Source organism: Myotis brandtii, unplaced genomic scaffold (genome assembly GCF_000412655.1).
Source record: "Myotis brandtii unplaced genomic scaffold, ASM41265v1 scaffold191, whole genome shotgun sequence".
NCBI classification, from domain to species: domain Eukaryota; kingdom Metazoa; phylum Chordata; class Mammalia; order Chiroptera; family Vespertilionidae; genus Myotis; species Myotis brandtii.
In genome coordinates, this window is record NW_005357115.1 from 3,611,545 (window position 1) to 3,627,466 (window position 15,922).

Consider the following 15,922-nt stretch of genomic DNA (forward strand, 5'->3'; position numbering starts at 1 on the left):
GCCCTGTGCCGCCCGGGCCACACAAGGGGGCCTGGATGGTGGCTCCCGCTGTCCCGCCCTGCCTACACTATACAAATTAGCTGCCATCTTTGTTGGTTAATGTGCATATCGCTCTGATTAGCCAATGGGAGGCGTAGCGAAGGTAAGGTCAATTACCATGTTTGTCTATTATTAGATAGGATAGCCAATGAAAGTAGGGGTATATATATTCTTTCAAATTAGTGTTTTGGGTTTCTTTGGGTATATTTCCAGAAGTGGAATTGCTGAGTCATAAGGCAATTTCATTTTTAAATTTTTGAGGAAACTTCATACTTTCTTCCATAGTGGCTGCACCAATCTACATTGCCACCAACAGTGGACAAGGGCCACTTTTCTCCACATCTTTGCCAACACTTGTTTGTTGATTTATTGATGATAGCCATTCTGACAGGCCTGAAGTGCTATCTCATTGTGGTGTTAATTTGCATTTCTCTGACGATTAACGATGTTGAGCATCTTTTCATATCTCTCTTGGCCATCTGTATGTCCTCTTTGGAGAAGTGTCTAGTCAGGTCCTTTGTCCATTTTTTAATTGGATTATCTATGTTTTTGGTGTTGAGTTTTATGAATTCTTTATAAATTTTGGATATTAAGCCTTTATCAGATGTATCATTGGCAAATATTTTCCCCCATTCAGTGGGTTGTCTTTTTATTTTATTAACTAGAGGCCTGGTGCACGACATTCGTGCACTGGTGGGGGTCCCTTAGCCTGGCCTGTGTCTTCTCCCAGTCCAGGACTCCTCGGGGGATGTCTGACTACCGGGATCGGGCCTAAGCCTGCAGTCAGACATCCTTCTCGCAGTCCGGGACCCCTCACTTCTTACGACCTGTCTGCAGCGGAGGTGGGAGAGGCTCCTACCACCGCTGCTGTGCTCGCCAGCCATGAGCCCGGCTTCTGGCTGAGCGGCGCTCCCCCTGTGGGAGTGCACTGACCACCAGGGGACAACTCCTGCATTGAGCATCTGCCCCCCTGGTGGTCAGTGCGCGTCATAGCGATTGGTCGTTGCGCCATTTGGTCGATTTGCATATTAGCCTTTTATTATATAGGATGGTTTCCTTTGCTGTGCAAACACTTTTTAGTTTGATGTAGTCCCATTTGTATATTTTTTCTTTTATTTCCCTTGCCCTGAGGAGACAGAGAAAATATTTTTATGAGAAATGTCAGTGAGTGAGAGAAACAGAAACCAATCTGGATTTGATCTATTACTGAGAATTAATTAGGTGCTTACAAAATGATGGAATGGTTGAGGAAACATCCAAGGCTGGGCCTTTGGAGGACTCCCAGAACCATACAGAGAACTAACCCACAGGGGAAGCTGGTTCCTCTGAAACCTTCTTTGGAGCTAAGCTAGCAGCATGCTTTTTCAGTTGCCCCTCACAGCCAGGATGTTGGAAAATGATCACCTGAAAGCCTCAAGTTGGAAAATGGTCACCTGGAAGCCTCAGTCCAAGGTTTTAGAAGTGGTATCCAGAAGCTGCTGACACGCTTTCTTGACACCTAGGAACTTAGAGAATGGATACATTGCTGCATGAATGCCTACCCTTTTAAGTTTGCTTGCTAATGGCTAAGAGTCTCAGGAAGATGGCCCCTGCGTCATAGCCTCCCAGTACACCTCATGCCAGTTTCCATGCACAAGTTGGGAACTGGAACTAGAACTGGAAATCCCAAACCCAGTCATTTTCAGTGGGCCATGCTCCTTCCAGTAGCTTATTCTTCAGTCATTCAAAATATAATTCATTTCAGTATGAGCAAATGTCTGTTCTGGGTGCTGGGGATGTTAGCAGTGACCAGACACTGTCCCTGCTCTCAGAAAACCCGAGAGGAGACTTTTAAAGCGACACCAAGTGCTTTTAGGAAATGATCATTCACAAGTTTGAGTACCTCAGTTGCCTGTTCATTTTATAAAAGAGTAAAGAGAATTGTTTCATGACAGTTTTTCATAGCACGACAGTACAGATGGAAGATTCTTTCTTCAGAGAGATGGAGAGATACATAAAAGGAGAAAATCCTCTTAGATCTGGCCAGTTCTCTTGTTGAGCGGAGGTAGGAGGTATCTTTAATGGCTTCTGCCATTGCCCATTTACCATCACCTATAAGGCTTCCATACATATTCCTTTCCTAAAAAGCCAAGCAGGCATCCGTGGCATAAGGCAAATTCTAGGCGTAATGTCCAGAGGTTCTCTCTTCTTTTTCCTATTATCTTTGTTTTCTTCATCTAAGATGTAGAAAGGGGCTTCTTACTCTTATCCCATGTGTGCAATAAACAAAATTTTAAGGCACTGAAGAGGGTTATTTTTCTTCCATTTTTCTTGACATCTAGGTGTGGTTTTCTTCAGTTCTAGAGGACAAAGATGGGAAAAAAAATCATAGCTCGTGTCAAAATTGCCTCTGCATTAGACAACAGATACAAATAATTAAAAAAAAAATAGACTTACAAATAATATCCCGAGATATTGTAAGATATCCATTATACATTTTGTATAATACATTTTATAAGATTATACATTTTGTCAGATTATACCGACATTTTGTTTGATTTTAATTTTGGGCAGTCTTTAAGCTTAATTCAGATGTATTTGCTCTGTGTGTTGGTTATAGATCAGTATAATTTTTTCTGGCCTTTGTTCATAGGCTTTGCATTTTAGTAAATGTCATAGTAACATTGTATATCAAAAGAGATTCTACACTTTCACACTACAAATAGTTTATCTTGGATAAGGAAGAAAAACTAACATTGTGATCTCTATGTTTGAGGTGCTATACTAGGTACTCACATACTCATTTTGTCGTTTTAATGTTTACAGTTAAAATTTGTTAATTTATGTTATTATCTCTGTTTCTATAGTGGCCCAAAGAGAAGTCAGTAACTTACCAAAAACCATAGCAATGTTAAGTGGAATTAGAATTGAACTTTTTGAGGGTGGTGCCCCCAGTCTTCTTACCATCTGTTGCCATTTTCTTTACATTGTGGGGACTTAAATATTTGCTAATGAATGTCTCAAAAGCTCCTGCCTTTCTAATGCAGGGAGGAGCCTTTTCTATCAGTTCAACCTTTAGTAATATTTTCTTTTCTAATTTCCCTCTTCCCCAAGTTCAGAGTCCTCTTTAATAATAAAAAAAGAGATAATAGGATACCTTCATTTACAAGTGCAGCCCCATATCTGCCTGCTTTGTCTACCACCAGGAATCTGAGTGCTACTGAGAGAGTTAAAACTCCCCTCTGGGAAAAGCAGGCCTTGCTGCGTCATTTCTCTCTTTGGCAGGAGGCAGGGAGGCCGACTGGATGTCATTTTGTCTTCAGTCATGGATCTTCAGCATCACAGCTTTCCTCCAGAGGATTCATCTGGGTCAGCAACCTCACTTCTTTTGCTTAAACAACCTTGCAGATGCTACACTTTTTACCATATGACATGGCTCTCAATGTGCACAAAGTTGGAGCCATGGACTGGGACCCCCAGACTGTTGGGGATATAGACTTTGAGGGCTTGATATTGACATCCAGGCTGAATCCTAGAATGTAGATGGCCAACCTTTAGTAATAATGTACAAATAAATAAGTTGCATTGCTTTATATATGTTGGTACCTCTCCCATCACTTCATGTAGAGAGCCATTTGGCTTAAAACACTTCCCTCTTTTCATACTTACATTCCCCATTTTAAGGTCATAATACTTAGGTCCCATTATATCAGAAAAAGTATTAAGACGAAAATCAGGGCGGGAGGTATACTACAAAGGGCAAAGAATGCCCCATGTGCCTTTGGGAAGCACAGCCCACAAGACCAGTAGTTGGTGCTGTCTTGTGCTTCTCTCCTGTGGGGAATAACGAGTCCTCACCATGTGCCTTTCCTGGAACATCTTTCTCTATCACCTGCCTCCACCACTATCACCATCCACATATTGGCAAGGGGTAAATAGGTACGGGTGAGCTGGAAGAGTTGTTTTACTTTGTACATGCAGCAGTTACTGGTAGGGAAACATCGATTGATTGTCTCCCTCAGGCACCCAGATGGGGGATCAGACCCACAACCTGGGCATGTGCCCTGACTGGGAATCGAACCAGTGACCTTTCTGTGCACGGGACAACACTCAAGCAACTTAACCACACAGGCCAGAGCTCCCTGACTATTTTCATTCAGCACCATACTTGTGGCATCTCTCTATGCTATTGCTTGTTATTAGTTGTTCTTTTTTCGGGCCCAGTAGTATTCATTCTCCTATTAATGGGCATTGAATGATTTCCAGTTTTTGGCTTCTATGAAAAAAAGCTGCTATGAACATTCTTGTGAAAGTCTTTTGGTGTACTTAAGCTCTCATTCCCCCTGATAAATACATAGGAGTGAAATTGCTGGTTTATAACAGGCTTAACGTGTCAAATTGACTTCAGCATTATTGCCAAAAAGTTTTCCAAAATGGTTAAACCCATTTTCACTGCCTCTGTTTGAATGTATGGAAATTCCATTCAGTTTATGTTCTTGATAAGATTGGTAGTTTCAGTCTTTGAAATTTTAGCCATTATGAGACCACAGGTTTTCTTTTAGTAGGCCAAAGCATAACGCTTAGGTTGAGTAATATGAGGGCTAGGCGACCAGCTGTACTGGTTTGCCGGGTACTGAGGGGTTTTCTGACCTTAGGAATTTCAGTTTTAAAACCAGGACAGTTCCAGTCACCCTGAATAAGGTTCTCTGCTGATTTAGTCAGCAGGATGTGAAGGTAAAAGCAGGAAATTCATAGTCAAGCCAAGCCCAAGTACTGATAAGGAGCTGGGCAAGCTGTACCCACTCTTGTATTTTCTTGTTTAAAAAGATGGGGACCCACCCACTCCACCCCCTTTCCCTTCAGGTCTCACCTTAAACTGTGTTTCTTTAGGAAGGCTCTGTTGGCCTCTCAGGATACGGTAGTCTCCTCTGTCATACTTCTGGAGCACCTTACATAATTTACAATATTTATGACACTTGGAAATGTATATTCTTGTTTATAATCCTGGGTCAAGTGCAGTTTTTATCAGGGCAGGACTTTTTGTCTTCCTCACAGAATATCCCCAGAACACATCGGTAGGCACTTCAATAAATTTTTTTTTTTTTCTTTTGGGAGTGGGATGGGGTTGGGGGAGGAAATAGGTGAAACAAATGGCAGGGCAGGTTGCTGGGAGATGTTTTTCAGCCATGAAAGTTTTGATCCAAATAGTGGTTGAAAGTTCTTGAGTGTTGTGTTTTTTTATAATCAAAGCAGGGGAGAAATGTGAGTTGTGCCCATATGAATTGGAGAGGATGATGGTCTGGTGGTGCTGTAAAATTTGGTTATTTCTAATCCTTTTATTTTGTTTCTTAAGTTTTAAAATTGATAGCAAATGGAAAAATGCATGGTGACATGTTAAGCCTGTATAAAATTCCAGATGAAATTTGACAATATTACAAGATTGGGCAGCCTTTGCCAGATGCAGTATTCTTTGAATACATAAATGTAAAGCAGAAATAGCTTAAATTTCTGATGGGATCCTAATTTGCTAGAGAACAAGATATGAGTCATTGGATCTCACACTGTGAAGATAAAATTTCTGAGCCAGGTTTCTTAAACCCAATAAAGTAAAAACCCTTGCTTCAGCCAGTTTGTTTTTAATTTCATGTTAGACTTTCAGTTAATACATCTTTTGCATAAGTTCCTGAATATGTTTTAGGGGGTCTGTGAGGACAAAATAATTTTCATAATAATATTAAGTTGCCATTTAATTTTTTTGTCGATTTTCTCCTGAGTACAGTAGCAGAATTTGTCCAGAGGCTCTATGACACATGATGACATCGTTACTCTCATGATAATGGATTGTGTGCTTGTGATTTCTTGTGTTTCAAATATTTCTCCATTTTAATTTCTAATATGGTATTGGTAGATATAACTCATATAAACAGAAGTTCTTTGAGGTCCTTGATAGGATTTGAGAGTATAAAGGGTCCTGAGATTAAAAAGCTTGACAACAACTGGTATAGGTGTTCTGACAAAAAAAGTTTTAAAATTAGTGTTTTATAAAATGACTAGAGGCTCTGTGCACGAAATTCATACACTCGGAGGAGAGGGCGTTCCTCAGCCCGGCCTGCACCTTCTTGCAGCCTGGGAGCCCTCGGGGGATGTTTGACTGCTGGCTTAGGCCCGCTACCCCAGGGAGAGGGCCTAAGCTGGCATTCGGACATCCTTAGCACTGCCGTGGAGGCGGGGGAGGCTCCTGCCACTGCCGCTGCACTCTCCAGCTGTGAGCCTGGCTTCTGGCGCACTTACCACCAGGGGGCAGCTCCTGTGTTGAGCGTCTGCCCCCTGGTGGTCAGTGCGTGTCATATCGACCGATCATTCTGCAGTTTGGTCAATTTGCATATTAGCCTTTTATTATATGGTGGTCAGTGTGCATTATAGCGACCGGTTGTTCTGCCATTTGGTCAATTTGCATATTAGCCTTTTATTATATAGGATTCTTAATGCCTAACTGGCCTGTCTACCCCAGAGTTTCTAAATCAGAATCTCCACAGAGGGATCTGGATATCTGTTTTGTTTACAGAAAGTGAAAACATTTTTAATTTGTTTTAATTTTAATATGATTTGCCTTTTAAATTAGGAGCCATTGTTTTAGGAGATAGAAATGGTTTTCCAAATGTCAAAGAAAATCATATTAAATTTTATTTATAAAAAGTAATAGCAGTTTTTTTTCTGTAGCACTGTTAGTCACTGTGCTAAGCAATTTATATATGAGGGAGGAATTAAGTACACATTTTTTTTTTAAATTTAAAAAAAATTTTTTAAAATATGTTTTATTGATTTTCTACAGAGAGGAAGGGAGAGGGATAGAGAGTTAGAAACATCGATGAGAGAGAAACATCGATCAGCCGCCTCCTGCACGCCCCCTACTGGGGATGTGCCCGCAACCAAGGTACATGTCCTTGACCGGAATCGAACCTGGAACTCTTGAGTCCGCAGGCCGACGCTCTATCCACTGAGCCAAACCCGTTCTGGCAAGTACACATTTCATAGATGAAGAAACCGAGGATTACAAAGAATAAATAATTTCCCTGACCCAGAAGCAGGTTGTCTATGAATGGTGTAGTGCCAGGGGCTGATGGCGGGTGGCTGGCTGCGGGAAGGGACCGTGGGCTGTTGGCTGGCCGCGGGAAGTTGGCTGTGGGAGTGCACTGACTACCAGGGGGCAGCTCCTGCGTTGAGTGTCTGCCCCCTGGTGGTCAGTGCGCATCATAGCGACTGGTCGACCAGTCGTTCTTGTTGTTTGGTGGTAGCGGTCGTTCGGTGGTAGCGGTCGCTTAGGCTTTTATAAATATAGTAGGAGCCCAGCACGCGATTCGAAATTGCGTGGTGCCGCCCACTCCCTCTTTGTCCCGTGAAGCAGCCATGGCCGCTGCTGATCAGGCCCTCCCCCAGTGCAGGCACGTGGAGGCCCCTGCCGCCCCACCCCCAATGCTGGCGTGCAACCTCCTCCTGTCCTGTCGACCCGGTCCGGCGTCCCGGTTAATTAGCATATTTCTCTATTTTATACTGTGTGTGTGTGTAGGTGTGTGTGTGTATGTGTGTGTGTATAGATAGATAGATAGATAGATAGATAGATAGATAGATTTTTATTTCCTCTTGGAAACCAACATTTATTTGTGTATTTATATATATGTAAATTTATTGGTGTTTAGTTTAGAAATTGATTAATGTTATACAGAATGCCAGTTGAAATTTATGTTTTGTTTTGATGATAGAAAGAGATGAAGAGAAGGGAGATATGGTAACGAAATGATTATCAGCTGTGGTGATTATCCCCATTAAAGAAGGAAATCCACAGTTTAATGTGGATTAGAAGTGTTATCTTTCTGTTGGGTCCTACTCACTTTTTATTTTGAAGTATTTTTAGTAAGCAGAAAAGAGAATAATGAATTACTAATTATGAACCTACTAGCTAGCTTTGTCTTCTTAATATTTTGACATATTTGTTTCAGATTCTTATAGTGCTGTGTGTATCCCTCCCCAACTCCATTCCCTACCTAGTTTCCCCATAGGTGAATTGCTGTCTTACCTTTGGTGGATTTTTCCCTATTCATGTTCTTATACTTTTGCTACATATATGTAGTATTTATATAGAGCATTGTTTTTGCATTAAAAAATGTCATTGTGTATATATGTCCTTCCGCAGATTGCCATTTATTGCTTAGTATCAAGTTTTGAGATCTATGTTAGTGTGTGAATTCACTTATTCATTGTAAGCTACTGAGTGGAATTCCATTACATGACTATACAGTAGTCCCCCCTTATCCACAGTTTCTCTTTTCGAAGATTCAGTTACCTGCAGTCAACCATGGTCTGAAAATATTAAATGGAAAATCCAGAAATAAACAGTTAATAAATTGTAAATTGCGCACAGTTCTGGGTAGTATGAAATGTCACACTGTCCTGCTCCGTCCCCCCTAGGATGTGAATCATCCCTTTTGTGTAGTGTATCCACACTGCATATGCCACCTGTCCATTAGTCACTTAGCAGCTGTCTTGGTTATCAGATTGACTATATTGCAGTTTTTTTATTCAAATAACCCTTGCATGCCACATAACTTTTATTACAGCATATTGTTATAATTGCTCTATTTTATAGTTAGTTACTTACGTTAATCTCTTATTGTGCCTCATTTGTAAATTAAATTTTATCATGGGTATGTATGTGTAGGAAAGGAAACATAGTGTAGATAGGGCTTGGTACTGTCTGCGGCTTCAGGCATCCACTGGAGGTCTTGGAACATATCCCCATTGATAAGGGGGCACTACTGTACTGAAACTCATTCGTTCTTCTTTTGACTCGGCATTTCATTTGCCCTCCCACCCCCCTTTTTCAGGTTTAGCTTTTTTCTTTTTGATATAATTTACATATCATATCATTCACCCTTTAAAAAGGTGTACAATTAATGGTTATTACTATAATCACAGATTTGTGTAACCATAGCCATTATTTAATTCCAGGACATTTCACCACTCCAAAAAGAAACCCATACCCATTAGCAGTCCACTCCCCCATTTCTCCCTCCATCCGTCCTCTATCAGCAACAAATCTGCTCCCTATCTCTGTAGATTTGCCTATTTTGGACTTCTCATATAAATGGAATCATAAAATATGTAGTCCTTTGTAACTTTCACTTTCGTAATGTTTCTTTAGTATGTCTCAAGATTCATCCATGTTAAAGCATAAATCAGCACTTCATTCCTTTTATGGCTGAATAATATTCCATTATATGGATGTACTATATCAGTTTATCCATTTTATCAATTTGGGTTGTTTCTACTTTTTGGCTCTTATGAATAATGCTGTGAACATTCATTTACAAGTTTTTCTGTTGATATATGTTTTCACTTTTGGGTATATACCTAGGAATGGAATTGCTTGGTCATACAGTAACTGTCTGTAACTGCTAAACTGTTTTACAATGCAGCTATACCATTTTACATTCCCACAAATAATGTACAGAGATTTTTAATTTCTCTATTTTGCAAATGCTTCTTATTATCTTTTTTATTATAGTCATTCTAGTTGGTGTGAAGTATCTAAAGTTTTGATTTGCATTTCGCTAGTAACTGATGATGTTGAACATTTTTTCATGTATTTATTTGCCATTTGCACATCTTGGAGAAATATTTATTCTCATCCTTTGCCCATTATTTCATTGGGTTGTCTTTTTATTCTTGAGTTATATAAGAGTTCCCTATATATTCTGGGTACTCGACACTTATCAAATACATAATTTGTAAATATTTTCTCCTGTTCTGTATTTCTTTGCTTTCTTGATAGTGTCCATTTAAGCATAAAGATTTTAATATTAATTTCAATTTATCTATTTTTTCTTTGGTTGCTTATGCTTTAGGGTCCACAGTGAAGAAACCATTGCCTAGTCTAAGGTCATAAAGATTTATACCTGTGTTTTATTGTAAGAATTTTCTAGTTTTAGCTCTTACATTCAGGCCTTTGATTCAGTTTGACTTAATTTTTATATATGGTGTGAAGGTCCAACTTTATTTGCATGTGAATATCCAGTTGTTCTTAGCACCATTTCTGTAGAAAACATTATTCACTCCCCCAGTGAATTATCTTGGCACTCTTGTCCAAAATTAACCATAAATGTATGGACTTATTTCTGGACTCAGTCCTATTTCATTGATCTATACTGTATGTCTCTAGACTGATACCAATACCACATGGTCTTGGTTGTTGCAGCTTTAAAGTAAACATTGAAATCTGAAAGTGTGAGTTCTCTTAAGTTTTCCCCCCCAAAAGTTATTTTGGCTATTCTAGGTTGCTTACATGTTCATAAGAAATTTAGGATTACTTTGTCAGTTTTTGGAAAAAAGGCAGTTTGAATTTTGGTAGGATTGCATTGAATCTGTAGATCAATTTGGGGAGTATTGCCACCTTAGCAACATTAAGTCTTCCAGTCTGTGAACATAATCTTTCCATTTATTTGGGTCTTCTTTAATTTATTTTAATGATGTTTGTAGTTTTTAGTATACAAAATTTGTCTTTTGTCAAAAATATTCCTAAGTATATTTTTCCTTTTGGTGCTATTGTAAATGAAATTGTTTTCTTAATTTAAGTTTTAGATTGTTCATTGCTAGTGATAGAAATAGAATTGATTTTTGTTTATTGATCATTTGCCTCTAGACTGCCAAACATTTTTTCTCTTCATTCAGGTAGTTCCCTGAAATCGCAGCTGTCATGAAAATTCTTCTAATTTATTCAACTTGCTTATTCCTTTTTTGAGGATTTTTTTTTTTCTTAACAGGCAGGCTTGAGTTACCAAGCTATTTTCAGTCCAGTAATATGTCTACAAACATTTGGGTACTTGTTAAATGCCTCTGTAAACAAATTGTTAACCACCTGCTTTTCTGTGTGGTCTGTATGAACTAATATCTTATCACTGTGGGCAGATATTTCATTAAAATAGAGATCTAGGAAGCTGAAGAATAACCTGTGGAGAATTCTCCTCCTGCCAGCTCCCTGCTTCATCCCTCCCAACTAATAGATAGGAATTACAATTCTGATCTGTTCTGAAAAACACCCAGTTTCAGGTCCAGTACTTACTCCTCTTGCTTACATTCTGTCCCTCGTTGTTCAGTTAATACATTGCTTAATCGCCTACTCTGGTCTTACACATGTCACATGCCCAATCTCTACAGCTTTGCCTGAGCCCCTGATTGTAACCTGCTGCTGAGATTGATCTCCCATATCCCATGGCTGATGCTTTGGTGTTCTGGAAGGTACTCACCTAGTTTTATTTCTTCTCTGATGGTGCCCCTTAGACATTTGTGCTGGCCTTATCCCATCCCCTCTCAGCTTGCAAGTGTAATTAGTGTTAGTGAGCTTTTGGCCATGCTTTCTTTCTCATCCTGCAGTCTAAAACTTTGCAATTTGTGGAGCCTTGATGGGTCATGCATTTATATGGCACATGCAGTGTTAAGAATAGTGATATTTATATGCCCCTTAAAACTTCATACAATCCCTTTTGTGCAGGTTTCTCTTGTACTCTGTCTCCCCTCCTTGCCCCAGTGCCTTCTTGCTAGTAAAGTATAATTTTGTGTGTGATCTTTGCTGGTGCTAATAATGCCAGTGCACATCGTTTTCTACTGGTGAAATGTTGTTACACTTGAAAGTAAATGGCTCTTTTAGTGCTGTATTTTTCTTTGAGTAGCTCATTAAAAAGAAAATTTAAGAATTTTAAATAATTATATTCTTTTTTTTGAGCTAGGTGAATCTTTCTAAATCAGTTTTTCAGGTTCATTTTCCATTCAGAGCTTTCAAAATTTGGAAGAAGAAAAGATCTGACACTTAGCCCATTCATTACCCTCACACATTTCAAAAGAACTGCCACAACTAGGGGATTATATGTGATAAAAATCTTTTTATGGTCCAGGGTCCATAAATAAGAACTATTAAGAATTGTGAGGAACAGAAAAGTGTTGTGTGTTTGTTGCCAATCAGTGTCCCAAAATTAAGGCATTAGAGGCCTGAACTTGAGTTCTACTTTCTGTGTGAAGAGTGACCCCTCCTCCCCACCTTGGCTCACACTCTGCGCCTCAGTGCTCCTACTATTCCCATAGATGTACACGTCTGATCTAGGTAAGGTTGCAGAGGATCTGTGAGCCCCTAACAGATAATTGTATTTAAAAAATTTTTGTATCTTGCCGAAACCGGTTTGGCTCAGTGGATAGAGCGTCGGCCTGCGGACTGAGAGGTCCCAGGTTCGATTCCGGTCAAGGGCATGTATCTGGGTTGCGGGCACATCCCCAGTGGGAGATGTGCAGGAGGCAGCTGATCGATGTTTCTCTCTCATCGATGTTTCTAACTCTCTATCTCTGTCCCTTCCTCTCTGTAAAAAATCAATAAAATATATTTAAAAAAAAATTTTTTTTGTATCTAAAATTATTTGTGATTATATCTGTAAATGACATTTGGTCATTTTTTTTATTTAAAAAGAGTATTAGCCTGGCTGGTGAGGCTCAGTGGTTGAGCATCGACCTATGAGCCAGGAGGTCATGGTTCGATTCCCAGTGGTGGCACATGCCGGGGTTGTGGGCTGGATTCCTGGTGTGGGCCTGCAGAAGACAGCTGATCAACGATTCTCTCTCATCACTGATGTTTCTATCTCTCTCTCCCTCTCCCTTCCTCAGTAAAATAAAAGAAAGTATTAAATAGTGCTTTTTAAAAATCTGATGTAAAACTTTGTCTTCTGTCTTCTATCACTTCCTTCCAACCCTGCTTCCCAAAGGCAAGCACTTTGTTTTTTTTTTTTTGTTGTTTTTTTTCTTTTTTTTTTCTTTTTTTCCCCCTCATAACTCCCCTCCTCCCAGTTCCCATCCCACCCTCCGCCCTCACTCCCCACCCACTGTCCTCATCCATAGGTGCACGATTTTTGTCCAGTCTCTTCCTGCATCTCCCATTTCCCTTTCCCCCCCAAGAATAGTCAGTCCATTCCCTTTCTATGTCCCTGATTCATTATAATCACCAGTTCATTCTGTACATCAGATTATTTATTCACTTGGTTCTTAGATTCACTTGTTGATAGATGCATGTTTGTTGTTCACAATTTGTATCTTTACCTTTTTCTTCTTCCTCTTCTTAAAGGATACCTTTCAGCATTTCGTATAATACTGGTTTAGTGGTGATGAACTCCTTTAGCTTTTCCTTATCTGTGAAGCTCTTTATCTGACCTTCAATTCTGAATGATAGCTTTGCTGGATAAAGTATTCTTGGTTGTAGGTTCTTGGTATTCAGCACTTTGAATATTTCTTGCCATTCCCTTCTGGCCTGCCAAGTTTCTGTTGAGAAATCAGCTGACAGTCGTATGGGTATTCCCTTGTAGGTAATTGAGTCTCTTTCTCTTGCTGCTTTTAAGATTCTCTCTTTGTCTTTTGCTCTTGGCATTTTAATTATGATGTGTCTTGGTGTGGTCCTCTTTGGATTCCTTTTGTTTGGGGTTCTCTGCGCTTCTTGGACCTGTAAGTCCATTTCTTTCACCAGGTGGGGGAAGTTTTCTGCCATTATTTCTTCAAATAGGTTTTCAATATCTTGCTGTCTCTCATCTTCTGGCACCCCAATTATTCTGATGTTTGTACGCTTGAAGCTGTCCCAGAGGCTCCTTACACTATCTTCGTATTTTCGGATTCTTTTTTCATTTTGCTTTTCCGGTTGGGTGTTTTTTGCTTCTTCGCATTTCAAATCTTTGGCTTGATTCTTGCGCTCCTCTGGTCTGCTATTGGGTGTCTGTATAATATTCTTTATTTCAGTCCGTGTATGCTTAATTTCTAGTTGGTTCTTTATCATAGCATCGAGGGTCTCATTAGTTTTCGTGACTCTCTCCTCAAGTTTATTGACAGCTTCTAGCACATTTTTGCAAGCCCTCAAAATTGCGATTTTTAGCTCTATATCCTCCATTTCTGTCATGTTTTTTTGTCTCCGCATTTTTTATGCTTTCTTGGTGCACCCCCTAGTGGTCTTTGTGCGCAGTCTTGTTCTAGTTGAGCCTTGATTGTTGTAGTTAATACTAGAGGGATTTGACCACCAGGCCGACTGGCTGTGTGAATCAGCTGTGTCTGCCGCGGAAAACTTCTGTCCTCTGGGGAGGTGCTAATCTAGCCTTTGCCTGAGGCGATCTGGCAAATGGCTCTGCGCAGGGCTTGGGCGGGGCGGGCTCAACAGGGCGGGCGGGCGGAGGGAGCGGTTATGGCCCCTCTCAGTCCCGTTCCCAGAGGCTCTGCTTCTCAGAACCCCCGGAACCGCTGCAAACCTCGGAGGGAAAGCTGCCTTCCAACTGATGCCAGACACTCCCGCTTCTCCCGTTTGGGTCCGAGTCCCCAGCGATTCGCCCGTATCTGGAGCTCAGAGTCTGAGACTCCCCCCTGACCGAAAACGACAACCGCGCTCTCAGCCACCAGCCCGCTTTGCGCGCGCACCTCCGCACCTGAGTTTTTTCCACACTGCGCCTCCTCTGAGCCTCGGTGTGCTGTTATTTTTCCTTCTAGTTGAAGAGTCTCTCCTCAGCCAGCCTTCCTGTGGTTCTGGGTGATGTCCGTTCCGTCTTTTAGTTGTATTTTTGAAGTGGTTGTTTGCGGCAGCAGTCTCCGGTGTTTACCTATGCCGCCATCTTGGTCTCTCTCCCCCAAAGGCAAGCACTTTGAATTGTTTCTTCTTATTAACGTTTTGCTCATTGCTTGTCTCCAATACCTTGAATAGTGCCTGTTTGGACACCTAATATCTCTTGGTTGAATGAATGAAAGGTTGTCCTTTCTTTGTTTCCATCATGATAGTTTATTATGCAACTAGTGGCCTGGTGCATGAAATTCGTGCACATTAATGGAAAAATGCTACAATCAACCGAGCCACCCCAGCCAGGGCTGACTATTCTCTTTTTAAATGGAGTATCCTGTTGTTATTGTTTTGTAGATAGACTTCCAACCCTTTCCTCTTGTTATTTAGCTTTTGCCCCACTCCTATTTCTCCCAACACTTGGTATCTTTTCTGAGCTACTCTGCCAGGGCCCATCTGCCATTTTTAAATTGCAGTTCTTCCTTTGAAGGTATGTAACTTAATTTTATGATTGTAATTCAAATGAAAAGCTAAATATGTAAATTTAACATTAATTATATGAAGAAAATATTGAATGAAAGTTTTTTTGTCTCTCTTAATATCCAGATAGATATTGTGCTTTGTAATAATGAATTCTTTGAATTTTATTTGTGTAGAAGAAATTGAGGAAGAATCTGAAACAACCATTGAGGCTGACTTGACTGATAAACAGAAACATCAGTTGAAACATAGGGAACTCTTTTTGTCTCGCCAATATGAATCTCTGCCTGCAACACATATCAGGTAAGAACTTTTTAAGAAGTCGTTAGTATTCAGTAATATCATGACAATTAAGAAAAACACCAAGCAACCTTCTTTGAAGCATTTTCCAAACTCTGCTCACGATCTTGCTCAAATTAGTTTACTAAATACTTCATAATGGAATCTTATCTTGAAAATTTATAGTGTGTCTTTGCATATTAAAGCCCTGAGAATGTTCTGCAGTAAAGTAACCATGTAGCTTTATTTTAATCCTAACTTTCCCAACTTATTTGGGTATCTATTAGCATCCTGTATAAAAGTGTCCAGGAGACATCCTGCATTTTGGGAAATGCTGGTCTTTTCCAGAATCCTAGAACATTATAGAGTCACTGGAGGCCCAGTGCATGGAATTCGTGCACGGGTGTGGTCCCTAGGCCTTGCCAGTGATTGAAGCGTGAGTGTCTGGCATGGAAAGGCAGGTCCCAGCTGACCTCTGGGCCCTGGGCAGCACCTGGGCCCCCGGGCCCCAGCGCGCCCCCCTCCGCC

General features: G+C 40.4%; 1 protein-coding gene across 5 annotated transcripts in view; it reads left to right on the top strand.

Moving 5' to 3' along the window:
• MTA3 (metastasis associated 1 family, member 3) overlaps window positions 1-15,922 on the top strand; it is a 121,506-nt gene that overhangs the window by 19,106 nt on the left and 86,478 nt on the right. For all 5 annotated transcript variants that reach the window (XR_001361820.1, XR_001361821.1, XM_014538452.1 and 2 more), the window contains exon 4: window positions 15,292-15,418. Coding sequence is in view for 3 of the 5 variants with exons in the window: in XM_014538452.1 (XP_014393938.1) it covers window positions 15,292-15,418 (127 nt within the window). In the remaining 2 variants the exon portion in view is untranslated. The remainder of the gene's footprint in view (window positions 1-15,291; window positions 15,419-15,922) is intronic.